The 18,556-nt window shown below is 37.5% G+C and overlaps 1 protein-coding gene across 1 annotated transcript in view; it reads left to right on the forward strand.

The window, feature by feature from the left end:
* The window catches only part of LOC145660858 (uncharacterized), a 270,816-nt gene that overhangs the window by 213,637 nt on the left and 38,623 nt on the right, over window positions 1–18,556 (forward strand). The window contains exon 4 of the mRNA XM_081726283.1: window positions 12,472–12,560. Coding sequence (XP_081582409.1) covers window positions 12,472–12,560 — 89 coding nt within the window. The remainder of the gene's footprint in view (window positions 1–12,471; window positions 12,561–18,556) is intronic.

The following is an 18,556-nucleotide window of genomic DNA, read 5'->3' on the forward strand; positions in this document are numbered from 1 at the left end:
GGCCAGCGATTAGTGGTTGCGCCCGTTAAGATCTTTTCTCAGAATCAGAATATCTACAACATATCACAGTTTGAGTCATTGTTACCTAAATCCAGGCCATCAATATTTTCAGTTACTTTCAAGAAAGTGGACTCGTAGCGGACAAACGGTCAGTGATTAGTGGTTGTACTCATTAAGACCTTTTCTCAAAATCACAATATCTACAACGCATCAGAGTTTGTCATTTTTAGCGAAATCCAGAATATCACCATCTTCGGTTACTTTCAACAATGTGGCCTGGTTGTGGCCAAACGATCAGTGATTAGTTCTTGTGCTCATTAAGACCTTTTTTTTAGAATCACAATATCTACAACATATGACAGTTTCAGTCATTTTTACTGAAATATAGAACATCACCATCTTCGGTTACTTTCAAAACAGTGACATCGTAGTGGCCAAACGGTCAGTGATTAGTGGTTGTACCCATCAAGACCTTTTCTTAGAATCACAATATCTACAACGTATCACAGTTTCAGTCATTTCTACCGAAATCCAGAATATCACAAACTTCGGTTACTTTCAAAACAGTGGCCTCGTAGTGGCCAAACGGTCAGTGATTAGTGGGTGTGCTCATTAAGACCTTTTCTCGGAATCACAAGATCTACAACATATCAGAGTTTCTGCGATTTTTACCGAAATCCAGAACACTACCATGTTCCGTTACTTTCAAAAAGGTGGACCTGTACTGGGCAAACCGTCAGTAAATATTGGTTGGCCTCATTACGACATTTCCTCAGAATCGCAATATCTACAATATATCACAGTTTCAGTCATTTTTACCTAAATCCAGTACATGACCATTTTCGGTTACTTTCAAAAATGTGTCCTCGTACTGGCCAAACAGCCAGTGATTATTGGCTGTGCCCATTAAGCCCTTTTCTCAGAATCACAATGTCTGCAACATATCACAGGTTCAGTCATTTTTGCCGAAATATAGAACATCACCATATTCGGTTAATTTCAAGAAAGTGGTCTCGTTGTGGCCAAACCGTCAGTGATTAGTGGTTGCGCCTATCAAAACCTTTCTCAGAATCCCCACATCTACAACAAATCACAGTTTCAGTCATTTTTACCGAAATCCAGGCCATCAACATTTTCGGTTACTTTCAAGAAAGAGGCCAGGTAGTGGCCAAACGGTCAGTGATTAGTGGTGTGCTCATTAAGACGTTTTCTCGGAATCACAAGATCTACAACATATCAGAGTTTCAGTGATTTTTACCGAAATCCAGAACACTACCATGTTCCGTTACTTTCAAAAAGGTGGACCTGTAGTGGCCAAACCGTCAGTAATTATTGGTTGGCCTCATTAGGACATTTCCTCAGAATCGCAATATCTACAATATATCACAGTTTCAGTCATTTTTACCTAAATCCAGTACATGACCATTTTCGGTTACTTTCAAAAATGTGTCCTCGTAGTGGCCAAACGGCCAGCGATTAGTGGTTGCGCCCGTTAAGATCTTTTCTCAGAATCAGAATATCTACAACATATCACAGTTTGAGTCATTGTTACCTAAATCCAGGCCATCAATATTTTCGGTTACTTTCAAGAAAGTGGACTCGTAGCGGACAAACGGTCAGTGATTAGTGGTTGTACTCATTAAGACCTTTTCTCAAAATCACAATATCTACAACGCATCAGAGTTTGTCATTTTTAGCGAAATCCAGAATATCACCATCTTCGGTTACTTTCAACAATGTGGCCTGGTTGTGGCCAAACGATCAGTGATTAGTTCTTGTGCTCATTAAGACCTTTTTTTAGAATCACAATATCTACAACATATGACAGTTTCAGTCATTTTTACTGAAATATAAAACATCACCATCTTCGGTTACATTCAAAACAGTGACATCGTAGTGGCCAAACGGTCAGTGATTAGTGGTTGTACCCATCAAGACCTTTTCTTAGAATCACAATATCTACAACGTATCACAGTTTCAGTCATTTTTACCGAAACCCAAGCCATTAACTTCTTCGGTTACTTTCAAAAAGTGGCCAGGTAGTGGCCAAACGGTCAGTGATTAGTGGGTGTGCTCATTAAGACCTTTTCTCGGAATCACAAGATCTACAACATATCAGAGTTTCAGCGATTTTTACCGAAATCCAGAACACTACCATGTTCCGTTACTTTCAAAAAGTTGGACCTATAGTGGCCAAACCGTCAGTAATTATTGGTTGGCCTCATTAGGACAATTCCTCAGAATCGCAATATCTACAATATATCACAGTTTCAGTCATTTTTACCTAAATCCAGTACATGACCATTTTCGGTTACTTTCAAAAATGTGTCCTCGTAGTGGCCAAACGGCCAGCGATTAGTGGTTGCGCCCGTTAAGATCTTTTCTCAGAATCAGAATATCTACAACATATCACAGTTTGAGTCATTGTTACCTAAATCCAGGCCATCAATATTTTCGGTTACTTTCAAGAAAGTGGACTCGTAGCGGACAAACGGTCAGTGATTAGTGGTTGTACTCATTAAGACCTTTTCTCAAAATCACAATATCTACAACGCATCAGAGTTTGTCATTTTTAGCGAAATCCAGAATATCACCATCTTCGGTTACTTTCAACAATGTGGCCTGGTTGTGGCCAAACGATCAGTGATTAGTTCTTGTGCTCATTAAGACCTTTTTTTTAGAATCACAATATCTACAACATATGACAGTTTCAGTCATTTTTACTGAAATATAGAACATCACCATCTTCGGTTACTTTCAAAACAGTGACATCGTAGTGGCCAAACGGTCAGTGATTAGTGGTTGTACCCATCAAGACCTTTTCTTAGAATCACAATATCTACAACGTATCACAGTTTCAGTCATTTCTACCGAAATCCAGAATATCACAAACTTCGGTTACTTTCAAAACAGTGGCCTCGTAGTGGCCAAACGGTCAGTGATTAGTGGGTGTGCTCATTAAGACCTTTTCTCGGAATCACAAGATCTACAACATATCAGAGTTTCTGCGATTTTTACCGAAATCCAGAACACTACCATGTTCCGTTACTTTCAAAAAGGTGGACCTGTACTGGGCAAACCGTCAGTAAATATTGGTTGGCCTCATTACGACATTTCCTCAGAATCGCAATATCTACAATATATCACAGTTTCAGTCATTTTTACCTAAATCCAGTACATGACCATTTTCGGTTACTTTCAAAAATGTGTCCTCGTACTGGCCAAACAGCCAGTGATTATTGGCTGTGCCCATTAAGCCCTTTTCTCAGAATCACAATGTCTGCAACATATCACAGGTTCAGTCATTTTTGCCGAAATATAGAACATCACCATATTCGGTTAATTTCAAGAAAGTGGTCTCGTTGTGGCCAAACCGTCAGTGATTAGTGGTTGCGCCTATCAAAACCTTTCTCAGAATCCCCACATCTACAACAAATCACAGTTTCAGTCATTTTTACCGAAATCCAGGCCATCAACATTTTCGGTTACTTTCAAGAAAGTGGCCAGGTAGTGGCCAAACGGTCAGTGATTAGTGGTGTGCTCATTAAGACGTTTTCTCGGAATCACAAGATCTACAACATATCAGAGTTTCAGTGATTTTTACCGAAATCCAGAACACTACCATGTTCCGTTACTTTCAAAAAGGTGGACCTGTACTGGCCAAACCGTCAGTAATTATTGGTTGGCCTCATTAGGACATTTCCTCAGAATCGCAATATCTACAATATATCACAGTTTCAGTCATTTTTACCTAAATCCAGTACATGACCATTTTCGGTTACTTTCAAAAATGTGTCCTCGTAGTGGCCAAACGGCCAGCGATTAGTGGTTGCGCCCGTTAAGATCTTTTCTCAGAATCAGAATATCTACAACATATCACAGTTCTAGTCATTGTTACCTAAATCCAGGCCATCAATATTTTCGGTTACTTTCAAGAAAGTGGACTCGTAGCAGACAAACGGTCAGTGATTAGTGGTTGTACTCATTAAGACCTTTTCTCAAAATCACAATATCTACAACGCATCAGAGTTTGTCATTTTTAGCGAAATCCAGAATATCACCATCTTCGGTTACTTTCAACAATGTGGCCTGGTTGTGGCCAAACGATCAGTGATTAGTTCTTGTGCTCATTAAGACCTTTTTTTAGAATCACAATATCTACAAGATATCACAGTTTCAGTCATTTTTACCGAAATATAGAACATCACCATCTACGGTTACTTTCAAAACAGTGACATCAAGTGGCCAAACGGTCAGTGATTAGTGGTTGTACCCATCAAGACCTTTTCTTACAATCACAATATCTACAACGTATCACAGTTTCAGTCATTTTTACCGAAACCCAAGCCATTAACTTTTTCGGTTACTTTCAAAAAGTGGCCTGGTAGTGGCCAAACGGTCAGTGATTAGTGGGTGTGCTCATTAAGACCTTTTCTCGGAATCACAAGATCTACAACATATCACAGTTTCAGTGATTTTTACCGAAATCCAGAACACTACCATGTTCCGTTACTTTCAAAAAGGTGGACCTGTAGTGGGCAAACCGTCAGTAAATATTGGTTGGCCTTATTACGACATTTCCTCAGAATCGCAATATCTACAATATATCACAGTTTCAGTCATTTTTTACCTAAATCCAGTACATGACCATTTTCGGTTACTTTCAAAAATGTGTCCTCGTAGTGGCCAAACAGCCAGTGATTATTGGCTGTGCCCATTAAGCCCTTTTCTCAGAATCACAATGTCTGCAACATATCACAGGTTCAGTCATTTTTGCCGAAATATAGAACATCACCATATTCGGTTAATTTCAAGAAAGTGGTCTCGTTGTGGCCAAACCGTCAGTGATTAGTGGTTGCGCCTATCAAAACCTTTCTCAGAATCCCCACATCTACAACAAATCACAGTTTCAGTCATTTTTACCGAAATCCAGGCCATCAACATTTTCGGTTACTTTCAAGAAAGTGGCCAGGTAGTGGCCAGACGGTCAGTGATTATTGCTGTGCTCATTAAGACCTTTTTTCGGAATCACAAGATCTACAACATATCAGAGTTTCAGTGATTTTTACCGAAATCCAGAACACTACCATGTTCCGTTACTTTCAAAAAGGTGGACCTGTAGTGGCCAAACCGTCAGTAATTATTGGTTGGCCTCATTAGGACATTTCCTCAGAATCGCAATATCTACAATATATCACAGTTTCAGTCATTTTTACCTAAATCCAGTACATGACCATTTTCGGTTACTTTCAAAAATGTGTCCTCGTAGTGGCCAAACGGCCAGCGATTAGTGGTTGCGCCCGTTAAGATCTTTTCTCAGAATCAGAATATCTACAACATATCACAGTTTGAGTCATTGTTACCTAAATCCAGGCCATCAATATTTTCGGTTACTTTCAAGAAAGTGGACTCGTAGCGGACAAACGGTCAGTGATTAGTGGTTGTACTCATTAAGACCTTTTCTCAAAATCACAATATCTACAACGCATCAGAGTTTGTCATTTTTAGCGAAATCCAGAATATCACCATCTTCGGTTACTTTCAACAATGTGGCCTGGTTGTGGCCAAACGATCAGTGATTAGTTCTTGTGCTCATTAAGACCTTTTTTTAGAATCACAATATCTACAACATATGACAGTTTCAGTCATTTTTACTGAAATATAAAACATCACCATCTTCGGTTACATTCAAAACAGTGACATCGTAGTGGCCAAACGGTCAGTGATTAGTGGTTGTACCCATCAAGACCTTTTCTTAGAATCACAATATCTACAACGTATCACAGTTTCAGTCATTTTTACCGAAACCCAAGCCATTAACTTCTTCGGTTACTTTCAAAAAGTGGCCAGGTAGTGGCCAAACGGTCAGTGATTAGTGGGTGTGCTCATTAAGACCTTTTCTCGGAATCACAAGATCTACAACATATCAGAGTTTCAGCGATTTTTACCGAAATCCAGAACACTACCATGTTCCGTTACTTTCAAAAAGTTGGACCTGTAGTGGCCAAACCGTCAGTAATTATTGGTTGGCCTCATTAGGACAATTCCTCAGAATCGCAATATCTACAATATATCACAGTTTCAGTCATTTTTACCTAAATCCAGTACATGACCATTTTCGGTTACTTTCAAAAATGTGTCCTCGTAGTGGCCAAACGGCCAGCGATTAGTGGTTGCGCCCGTTAAGATCTTTTCTCAGAATCAGAATATCTACAACATATCACAGTTTGAGTCATTGTTACCTAAATCCAGGCCATCAATATTTTCGGTTACTTTCAAGAAAGTGGACTCGTAGCGGACAAACGGTCAGTGATTAGTGGTTGTACTCATTAAGACCTTTTCTCAAAATCACAATATCTACAACGCATCAGAGTTTGTCATTTTTAGCGAAATCCAGAATATCACCATCTTCGGTTACTTTCAACAATGTGGCCTGGTTGTGGCCAAACGATCAGTGATTAGTTCTTGTGCTCATTAAGACCTTTTTTTTAGAATCACAATATCTACAACATATGACAGTTTCAGTCATTTTTACTGAAATATAGAACATCACCATCTTCGGTTACTTTCAAAACAGTGACATCGTAGTGGCCAAACGGTCAGTGATTAGTGGTTGTACCCATCAAGACCTTTTCTTAGAATCACAATATCTACAACGTATCACAGTTTCAGTCATTTCTACCGAAATCCAGAATATCACAAACTTCGGTTACTTTCAAAACAGTGGCCTCGTAGTGGCCAAACGGTCAGTGATTAGTGGGTGTGCTCATTAAGACCTTTTCTCGGAATCACAAGATCTACAACATATCAGAGTTTCTGCGATTTTTACCGAAATCCAGAACACTACCATGTTCCGTTACTTTCAAAAAGGTGGACCTGTACTGGGCAAACCGTCAGTAAATATTGGTTGGCCTCATTACGACATTTCCTCAGAATCGCAATATCTACAATATATCACAGTTTCAGTCATTTTTACCTAAATCCAGTACATGACCATTTTCGGTTAGTTTCAAAAATGTGTCCTCGTACTGGCCAAACAGCCAGTGATTATTGGCTGTGCCCATTAAGCCCTTTTCTCAGAATCACAATGTCTGCAACATATCACAGGTTCAGTCATTTTTGCCGAAATATAGAACATCACCATATTCGGTTAATTTCAAGAAAGTGGTCTCGTTGTGGCCAAACCGTCAGTGATTAGTGGTTGCGCCTATCAAAACCTTTCTCAGAATCCCCACATCTACAACAAATCACAGTTTCAGTCATTTTTACCGAAATCCAGGCCATCAACATTTTCGGTTACTTTCAAGAAAGAGGCCAGGTAGTGGCCAAACGGTCAGTGATTAGTGGTGTGCTCATTAAGACGTTTTCTCGGAATCACAAGATCTACAACATATCAGAGTTTCAGTGATTTTTACCGAAATCCAGAACACTACCATGTTCCGTTACTTTCAAAAAGGTGGACCTGTAGTGGCCAAACCGTCAGTAATTATTGGTTGGCCTCATTAGGACATTTCCTCAGAATCGCAATATCTACAATATATCACAGTTTCAGTCATTTTTACCTAAATCCAGTACATGACCATTTTCGGTTACTTTCAAAAATGTGTCCTCGTAGTGGCCAAACGGCCAGCGATTAGTGGTTGCGCCCGTTAAGATCTTTTCTCAGAATCAGAATATCTACAACATATCACAGTTTGAGTCATTGTTACCTAAATCCAGGCCATCAATATTTTCGGTTACTTTCAAGAAAGTGGACTCGTAGCGGACAAACGGTCAGTGATTAGTGGTTGTACTCATTAAGACCTTTTCTCAAAATCACAATATCTACAACGCATCAGAGTTTGTCATTTTTAGCGAAATCCAGAATATCACCATCTTCGGTTACTTTCAACAATGTGGCCTGGTTGTGGCCAAACGATCAGTGATTAGTTCTTGTGCTCATTAAGACCTTTTTTTAGAATCACAATATCTACAACATATGACAGTTTCAGTCATTTTTACTGAAATATAAAACATCACCATCTTCGGTTACATTCAAAACAGTGACATCGTAGTGGCCAAACGGTCAGTGATTAGTGGTTGTACCCATCAAGACCTTTTCTTAGAATCACAATATCTACAACGTATCACAGTTTCAGTCATTTTTACCGAAACCCAAGCCATTAACTTCTTCGGTTACTTTCAAAAAGTGGCCAGGTAGTGGCCAAACGGTCAGTGATTAGTGGGTGTGCTCATTAAGACCTTTTCTCGGAATCACAAGATCTACAACATATCAGAGTTTCAGCGATTTTTACCGAAATCCAGAACACTACCATGTTCCGTTACTTTCAAAAAGTTGGACCTGTAGTGGCCAAACCGTCAGTAATTATTGGTTGGCCTCATTAGGACAATTCCTCAGAATCGCAATATCTACAATATATCACAGTTTCAGTCATTTTTACCTAAATCCAGTACATGACCATTTTCGGTTACTTTCAAAAATGTGTCCTCGTAGTGGCCAAACGGCCAGCGATTAGTGGTTGCGCCCGTTAAGATCTTTTCTCAGAATCAGAATATCTACAACATATCACAGTTTGAGTCATTGTTACCTAAATCCAGGCCATCAATATTTTCGGTTACTTTCAAGAAAGTGGACTCGTAGCGGACAAACGGTCAGTGATTAGTGGTTGTACTCATTAAGACCTTTTCTCAAAATCACAATATCTACAACGCATCAGAGTTTGTCATTTTTAGCGAAATCCAGAATATCACCATCTTCGGTTACTTTCAACAATGTGGCCTGGTTGTGGCCAAACGATCAGTGATTAGTTCTTGTGCTCATTAAGACCTTTTTTTTAGAATCACAATATCTACAACATATGACAGTTTCAGTCATTTTTACTGAAATATAGAACATCACCATCTTCGGTTACTTTCAAAACAGTGACATCGTAGTGGCCAAACGGTCAGTGATTAGTGGTTGTACCCATCAAGACCTTTTCTTAGAATCACAATATCTACAACGTATCACAGTTTCAGTCATTTCTACCGAAATCCAGAACATCACAAACTTCGGTTACTTTCAAAACAGTGGCCTCGTAGTGGCCAAACGGTCAGTGATTAGTGGGTGTGCTCATTAAGACCTTTTCTCGGAATCACAAGATCTACAACATATCAGAGTTTCTGCGATTTTTACCGAAATCCAGAACACTACCATGTTCCGTTACTTTCAAAAAGGTGGACCTGTACTGGGCAAACCGTCAGTAAATATTGGTTGGCCTCATTACGACATTTCCTCAGAATCGCAATATCTACAATATATCACAGTTTCAGTCATTTTTACCTAAATCCAGTACATGACCATTTTCGGTTACTTTCAAAAATGTGTCCTCGTACTGGCCAAACAGCCAGTGATTATTGGCTGTGCCCATTAAGCCCTTTTCTCAGAATCACAATGTCTGCAACATATCACAGGTTCAGTCATTTTTGCCGAAATATAGAACATCACCATATTCGGTTAATTTCAAGAAAGTGGTCTCGTTGTGGCCAAACCGTCAGTGATTAGTGGTTGCGCCTATCAAAACCTTTCTCAGAATCCCCACATCTACAACAAATCACAGTTTCAGTCATTTTTACCGAAATCCAGGCCATCAACATTTTCGGTTACTTTCAAGAAAGTGGCCAGGTAGTGGCCAAACGGTCAGTGATTAGTGGTGTGCTCATTAAGACGTTTTCTCGGAATCACAAGATCTACAACATATCAGAGTTTCAGTGATTTTTACCGAAATCCAGAACACTACCATGTTCCGTTACTTTCAAAAAGGTGGACCTGTACTGGCCAAACCGTCAGTAATTATTGGTTGGCCTCATTAGGACATTTCCTCAGAATCGCAATATCTACAATATATCACAGTTTCAGTCATTTTTACCTAAATCCAGTACATGACCATTTTCGGTTACTTTCAAAAATGTGTCCTCGTAGTGGCCAAACGGCCAGCGATTAGTGGTTGCGCCCGTTAAGATCTTTTCTCAGAATCAGAATATCTACAACATATCACAGTTCTAGTCATTGTTACCTAAATCCAGGCCATCAATATTTTCGGTTACTTTCAAGAAAGTGGACTCGTAGCAGACAAACGGTCAGTGATTAGTGGTTGTACTCATTAAGACCTTTTCTCAAAATCACAATATCTACAACGCATCAGAGTTTGTCATTTTTAGCGAAATCCAGAATATCACCATCTTCGGTTACTTTCAACAATGTGGCCTGGTTGTGGCCAAACGATCAGTGATTAGTTCTTGTGCTCATTAAGACCTTTTTTTAAAATCACAATATCTACAACATATCACAGTTTCAGTCATTTTTACCGAAATATAGAACATCACCATCTTCGGTTACTTTCAAAACAGTGACATCGTAGTGGCCAAACGGTCAGTGATTAGTGGTTGTACCCATCAAGACCTTTTCTTAGAATCACAATATCTACAACGTATCACAGTTTCAGTCATTTCTACCGAAATCCAGAATATCACAAACTTCGGTTACTTTCAAAACAGTGGCCTCGTAGTGGCCAAACGGTCAGTGATTAGTTGTTGTGCTATTAGGACCTCTTCTCAGAAACACCATATCTACAACATATCACAGTTTCAGTCATTTTTACAGAAAACCAGGCCATCAACTTTGTCGGTTACTTTCAAGTAAGTGGCCTCGTAATGAGCAAACGATCAGTGATTAGTTGTTGTGCCCATTAAGACCTTTTCTCAGAATCACAATACCTACAACATTACGGTTTTAGTCATTTTGAAATCCGAAATCTTGAATGTCGTTTCGTTGGCTTTTTTTTTTCAAAAAAGTGGCCTCGTGGTGGCCAAACGGCCAATGATTAGTGGTTGTGCCCATTGAGACTTGTTCTTAGGAACATCATATCTACAACGTAACACGGTTCAAGCAATTCCACCGAATTCCAAATTTCTTAAAGATTGTGCGGGGTCCTTTGTCATTTCGAAGGAGCATTGCCTCTGCAAAACTTTTCTCTCGAGAACGACAAATCCCGTATTTTGTACTTTGAAGTCATCTTTACATCGGCAGAGTTTCGTTCCTTTAATTTGGTCCTTTTAAATCAAGAGGACCCCTTTTTTGAAAAGGGACCCTTTGCCCTCCTTATCCTGTTCTCTGAAAGAAACAAAAAATACGTGTGCATTTATTCTCGGTCTAGTATCTATGTGCCAAGTTTGAAGAAAATCGGATAAAGAGAAACCCTTGTGAAGCTATCTCTTTTATACTTTCACATTTTGGATTTGGCAGGTTGTTTGTCCCAAAGTCTTCAATTTCTTTATTACCTCAAATTGCATTGTAAATAAATGCACTTTCAAATTTGCAATATTATATACTGTAATTTCTTAGCCGGTACAATTTTCTGTCCCCAAAAAACAAGAAAGCACCTGTCAAAAGCAATTCTACGAACTTTCTCCTAGAATTTATCATAAGAAAGTATTTTGTTCCTCTCTCTCAGAGATTTGCATCCATTTTGGCCTTTAGGGCCACTCATTGACAAAAGGTGCATACATGACCGCTATATGCAGACATGTTTTTAGGTAGGGTCAGAAATTTGGAAAGTAAATGATTTTTAATAATAATTATTATTATTATTAATAATATTATTCTTATAACAATTAAATTTACAACTTGGGCGCTATCTCTTTATCTTGCATGAGAGGCCAGCTAGTCAGCTAAGCAACTGGTGTTCCTTATTCTGTGTTTGTCTCTCTTTCCGTGTCGTGTGGATGTTTGTTTTTGGGCTGTTAGGCTTTTATATTAAACCTTTACATTATGTAACCTTTTTCTTTCTTTTTTTTTACGAGATTTTCTTTTGGAAAAAGGAAAGAAACTGCTTTCCTCTTATGTCTGTTTCTTACCATTCACCTGGTTTGAACGGCTTAAGTAAGATGATTTTGTAACTTTTATGTCATCCATTGCCCTCAAGGTAATAAAATGTTAAGTGTTAACAATTTATTTTATTCTCTTATTTGCAGTTTCCCACACTGTTATATTTGTAACAAAATTGAGCTTTAGTCCAATGCCTTTTGAATTCGCAACCAACCCAACCACCGATCTTCTTGGGTTGCCTGCTATTGCAGGAAAGGGAGAATTGCAGGTGGTAATGCACTTTTGAGTCGTGTATACATAGGGGTATAGGCACTTAAAAGGCTGCTCTGAGAAGCAGGATATCGGTAGAAAGAACCAAGCCAGAACATGTGAACAGAGATTAACATCAAATATATAACTTACACTATGTTGCAAATCTCTCGTTGGTATCAATTAAGGTTGCAATCCATAATAAATATTTTTTCTTCGGTCATTCCTTATTGGTATACAGGAATAAGTATTTGTTTTTTCTTAACTATACTTTTTCATGTTATTTTGGGAGGCATGTGACTTCGTGATTACATTATGGAACTGCCCTGATTTGTTAATTTTTCTTTTATTTCTAGCATCTTTTGAGGAATACTGTTTTCCTGGAATGCAAGCATTAATAGATAAGACGTATATCAGCATGAGAGCAGGGAATCCGAATTTTCAAGTAAGTATAAATAAACACATATATTTATTTTATACAGGGTGTCTAATATACAATGCAACGCGGAGTTTGAGGTAGTAGAACTTTTGAACCTGAAGTGATACACAAATAATGGTTATACCAAAATGAAGGCTTCTTCATGCATATATTTTTAAACTAGGAAGCAACGATTGAAGTACACTAGGAGCCACCGTGTTACCAGATGTAACGAAAGGTGATTTTTTTTTTTTTGCAAAACATGTAAATTGAGCCATAATTCATACGTATGTCAATTATGAAAGTATGCATACTATCAAACATTAAACAACTTCATTAGAAGCATATTTGTTAGGCGATATTTTACGTCAATAGGGTACCGAACTTACTTGTCGATAATTTTAAAAAGTTTTAAAATAAATGAACGAATAAAACACAATGATACAAGAAAGGATTAATAACACCTTAGCGCTTAGGGCGCTATGAAGAATGATGATCAAGATTTTCCAGATAATTCTTACCGAAGATATCTCCACTCCAGATATTAATTTGTAACTTAACGTATTTACTTAATTTTTTCTCGAAGTTTAAAATAGTGTAAACACGGAACACAATACCATCTACTGCTTAGAAAGAGCTAGATTAAGTGATTTCGACATATTGGAAGAAATATAATAATATAAATTGACTGGTATAAACTACCAAGAATTATCTGGAATATATTGATAATTTGGCTTCATAGTTCTCTACTAACGCTAAGTTGTTATTAATCCATATTTGACTTATTGTGTTTATACGTTCTGTTATTTTTTGAATGGACATTTCCACTGATCCTTTTATTGATCTAAAAGGAGTTCAGAGCCACCTGATTGCGGAGAACACTTCCTTTCGCTCATGCGACGATTCTAACTAGTCGAAATTTGCGATTGAATTCCGATCTGCTACTCGTGCGCTTAAATCAAAGACCACCATGTTTGTACGTCACAGTTCGGTAGAAGGGAAAGGGCCTGCACCGCTTACTAGGGAAACGGCTTAGCAAAAGATACGATGCATGTTTTTCAAATGTGTACGACATTGCTAATAACACAAAGAATAAGACAAGTAACAGAATTTGTTTATTTAAAAAGCAAGCTATTTATTTATTTATTACCAATTAATTGAATATACTTGAATATCTTAGGACAAAGTTTAAGTGTACTAATTTGCTGTATTATTGACATTATTTGCAGCCTGAGGTAAGAAACTAATTAATATTCTCATGTTTCGGTCACCGATTGACATTACGAAGCGAATTATATTCTTAAGAAAAAAATCAGCAATATAAAAGCATAGTTATTTGATAGTAGAGTGCTAATTTCTTAAATGCAAATTCATCGTGGATTCGATAGTTGTGCACTCAGGGGGAAGCCCAAGGAAATTAATACATGAAAAAACATTTCTCCAAGTACAAATAATCTAAATTCTTTTTTGAGTTCAACATAAGAATGCAGAAACTTACGATGATAATTATGTTCATGAGCGTTCTGATAATTTATCAGTGTTATTATCGAACTACTTTACACATTAGGAATATAATTTAATCATAATATCTTCTCGCTTACTGTCGTTTTCTTTAGCCCATGTAACATGCTCGTAAATTGTTTATATTATCCATGTGAACATTACAAATTCGCTGAAGTGTTTTGAGCACATGAGTTAACATTTAAACCAACAGATGTGGTCTCACAGTAATGGTAACAAACAGTAGCTTATTACTAATAAAATAAAATAAAATAAATAAAATAAAATAAAATAAAATAAAATAAAATAAAATAAAATAAAATAAAATAAAATAAAATTTCCACTTTTATGTTCCACGAATATGTCCTGTAGGTAAAGGGAGACAGATAATTAATGAGAGTAAATGATTATAAAATAATCGGTGAAATGGTCATGTGGGAGGAAACATCTGAATCGCGAGAAAACCCATGGACACGATGTTCACCACAAGTTCATATGGCTTGAATTCGAATCAGGTACCCTCACACTATAGATGAGCGCTCCATTATTGATCCACTGTGTCCTTTGATAATGAATATTTATGATATGTCATGACGAGTAATGAACACAATATTCTGTTCCAGTGAGTGATACAATTTAAGAGAAATCAATCTACTGGACGAAACTTATCGAAGTCTGAACTCTTCAAATGTTTGATTTTATGACTTTTTTTCTTTCTTGTGGATCTCAGAACACAAAATGTAATACTTTCACGATATAATCTTTTGCAAATGTACCACCATATACCAAACATTAATCATCTCAGAGCTGAGGGGATGCTTGTAGCCACCCCAAAAATTTAGGGGGCCCGGTAGAAGTTAGAGGGGCTAATCCAACCATATTATAGTTCATCAACATATAGTTTATTTGCAAGCCTACTTTGAACATTTTAGGAGGCCATTTAAAATTTAGGAGGGAGTGCCTCCGTGGATACGGGCCTGGCTGAAAAGGAGAATGAATATAAATAAACTTCTGTTTGTATACTTAGAACACTATTTTGTGTGAGGTTATCGAAAAGAAAGAACTGAAGTTTCAAAGTAACAACATAAGTAATACATAATGAATTTCTGTCAATATTCCTTTTGTTCAGGCTCGAAAAATCCTGGACGCCAGGTAGTCAAGGCGATTGGAAATAGGAGTCTGGGTTCTAAATGAGTTAAATCAAAAATAAAATTATTCAGGCTCATGTCTGAAATTGTGTTATTATGGTACCTAGTTTTGAGAACCGGCGCCTAGGTCACAAGAAAAATTCTCGAGCACGTATCTTGTTTATGATGGTCAGTCGGCAGCCTAAAAGTGCTTATTTGTAGCCCTAGTATAATAGCATGAAGATTCACGACAAATCTTCAAAATAAGAAAAGCTATAATATGGTGGCCTAGATATTCTCAATCTGCACATCACTTAATTTGAACTGATATAGTGCTTAGACTAATGTTTTTGGAGTAATACAATAGTGAAGCAATCCTGCTTAAGTGTACAAGTATCTAAAATATTTGTAATGATAAAACATTGCAAATGACCATAAATGTATTTCTAGCTAGGAATATAGGTCTTCTTAACACGTTATGTTTATATGCAGTAAGTATGTTACTTATTTTGCCATTTTTTCTTTCACTATTCTACTAAATTTATTTGTAGTTTGCAGTAAGAAACTGTAATATGAAAAGATTCCCTGAAACTTCCAATGCTACGTCACACCAAAACCCCTACATGTGTTGCTGTGACGTAAGCAGCTCAGTTTTCCAAGGTTTGAAGCGTTGTATCTTCGTAACGAAGAAATATATTGTCTGAGATTTTTGATATGTGGTATATTAAAGACTAGTTCTACACGATTGTTTCTTTAAATTATAACATTTGGTCCATTGTAAAACTATCGACAATCAAGTTCGGTATCCTATTCGATATAAAACATTACGTGACAAATATACTTCTAATGAATTTGTTTATGTTCGGTGACTATTTTAAAAGTTTGAAATGATATTTTCAAATATTTGTTTCATATTCTAGTATCAGTTATCCATTCTCTGATATTTAAAGTTTAAACTGGAAAATAAAATAAAGGTAAAGGAGGCATTTTCTACATATATAAAAAGTTAAGTTTATAATTATGATACTTCATTATAGATTTTCCTGTTATCCTTTATACTTAATTTAATTAGATCTGAAAGTAACGTGAAGAAATACGCAGGAAGAAGTAACCTGAAATATTAGATTCCTCGGGGAAACATTTTTTTGGGCTACTTGCCGTACCTAAGGGTAGGGACATGCCGAAGATACCTCGCGATCGAGGTCGAGATGTAAGTCGCGGTCGCTACTTCGATGTCTAAGTCGCGATGGATGAAGGGCGCACATAACGAGGAGGGCGCACCTTCGCTGTTAAGTTCTCAGTTTAAGGAGAAACATTGCTGTGACACATGTGAAATTATTCCGTCAGGGCATAACAATCACTGCAAAACCACATTTTGAAATTGAAAGGACCAAACAGTTTATATATAAGGATGGACGCGAGACGAGATATGAGAAATGCCAAAGTCTCGTCTCTTGTTCCCAAAAATATTTGAGTCTCATCTCTTGTTCATCTCTATCAATATTCTAAATCAAAGACTTTTACCTTTTATTCAATTTTCTGTGAAGAAATGTCCTCTTTCAGCACTCAGGCGAGAAATCGTTTCCCAGTAAAATTTAATAAATAAATAAATAAATCTGGAATGTCGTCAGGTTTCAAGGTGGAGGGGGTATTAACTGCAGCAAAAAATTGTCTCAGCACTCCAATTCCATTATTCTAAGTTTCCTCCCTATGGATACGTGCCTGTCTTTACAGGTATTTCTTTACCTTATATCAATAACGAATTTAGAAGAAACGGATGAGAATTTAATCTCGGCGGGGGGGCCTGGAGTTTTAAAGCATAGATATGATTAGCAGTTGCTTCTTTTTTTTCTTTAAAAATTCTACAATTTACGGACTTCAGCCCGAAAGCCCTCTCCCTGTGACCGCCACTGCCTTATATTATAAAAAGCTGCAATATAATTATCAAATACATAGTAAATAGCTTATCTGACATTCCCATTTCAGTTGCTATTTTCTTCCATTCTCTATTTAAAACGTGCCTATTATGATGTTGTTTGTGTTTCTTATTCCATATTGCTGGAACATTCCTCATTAATTCTATCAATATGTCTTTCATAATCAAATTTAGTAGTGCAGAAAACCTCTCGAGCACAGACACAAACAATCCTCTGCAAATGAAATTCTAAACAAATGAAGTCTTTATTCGGTGCAGTGGTTCAGGGAGAGCTAATGAGAACACGAGCCACAGCGATGCTTCCGCTGAACATCGATGTAAAAACAAACTTGGTTGTTTATCATCGCGACCACTAATTTACCCCCGCGGTCGACCTGTAAATTTTTGGCATGTGCTTATCAATTTGAATCCATTTCTGGGCCAGTATCGAGGGTGCGACCGCGACTTAAACCTCGACATTAATCGATAGGTATCTTCGACATGTCCCTACCCTAACTCTCACATAGTAGAATGGGAGCGCTTTCTATACAACAATGGGGATTGCCAAATGTAATATTTTTATGGCCTTGTTTATAACCCAGGTGTGGTGAGTAAGTCATATAGTATTTATTGTCAGAAGGTTAGGGTGGTTGAACTGGTTCGTAGAAGGTTTTTGACCTCTCTTGGTATCTGAAACATGATCTCTGGCTCCCTCAAGCTTTTTTCTCGTAATTTAATCAATGAACATTTTTAATTATTATGGGGGACGCGGCAGAAGTCCTAAACGGCAGAAGTCCTAAAAGGCACAAGACCTAAACGGCATTAAACTTATAATGCACAAGTCCTAAAAATTGTTTCGCGGCACAAGTCCTAAATGGCAAAAGTCCTAAAAGGTAGAAGTCCTAAAAGGCACAAGTCCTAAAAATCATATCGCGGCACATTCCTAAACGGCAGAAGTCCTAAAAATCATTTCGCGGCACAAGTCCTAAACGGCAGAAGTCCAAAACGGCAGAAGTCCTAAAAATCTCTTGTGGCGCTACCATCGCCTCCAAGGATATATATCCGCCTCCAAGTTGCGGGGATGCATTTGGATTTAAACTGCATCGGAAGTGTTACTGTTCATCAACGCAACCCTAAAAACGATGTATTCGACTATTATATATATATATATATATATATATATATATATATATATATATATATATATATATATATAGATATATATATATATATATATATAATCCAAAATAACTGATACTAGTGTTGAATTCATGGTTTTGGGGTCCTGAGATGAACAGTGACACTTCCGATGACATTTACATCCAAATTCAGCACCGCAACTTGTGGGGAGAGAAGATGTGGGTATATAAAAATGGTCGAAAATGGTCGATATCAGTGTCGAATCCATATGAAGGGGTGGCTGAGAAGAACAGTGACACTTCCGATGCCGTTTAAATCCAAATTCAGCCCCCATTATTACC

This window comes from Thermobia domestica, chromosome 9 (assembly GCF_964235325.1).
Source record: "Thermobia domestica chromosome 9, izTheDome1.hap1.1, whole genome shotgun sequence".
NCBI lineage: Eukaryota > Metazoa > Arthropoda > Insecta > Zygentoma > Lepismatidae > Thermobia > Thermobia domestica.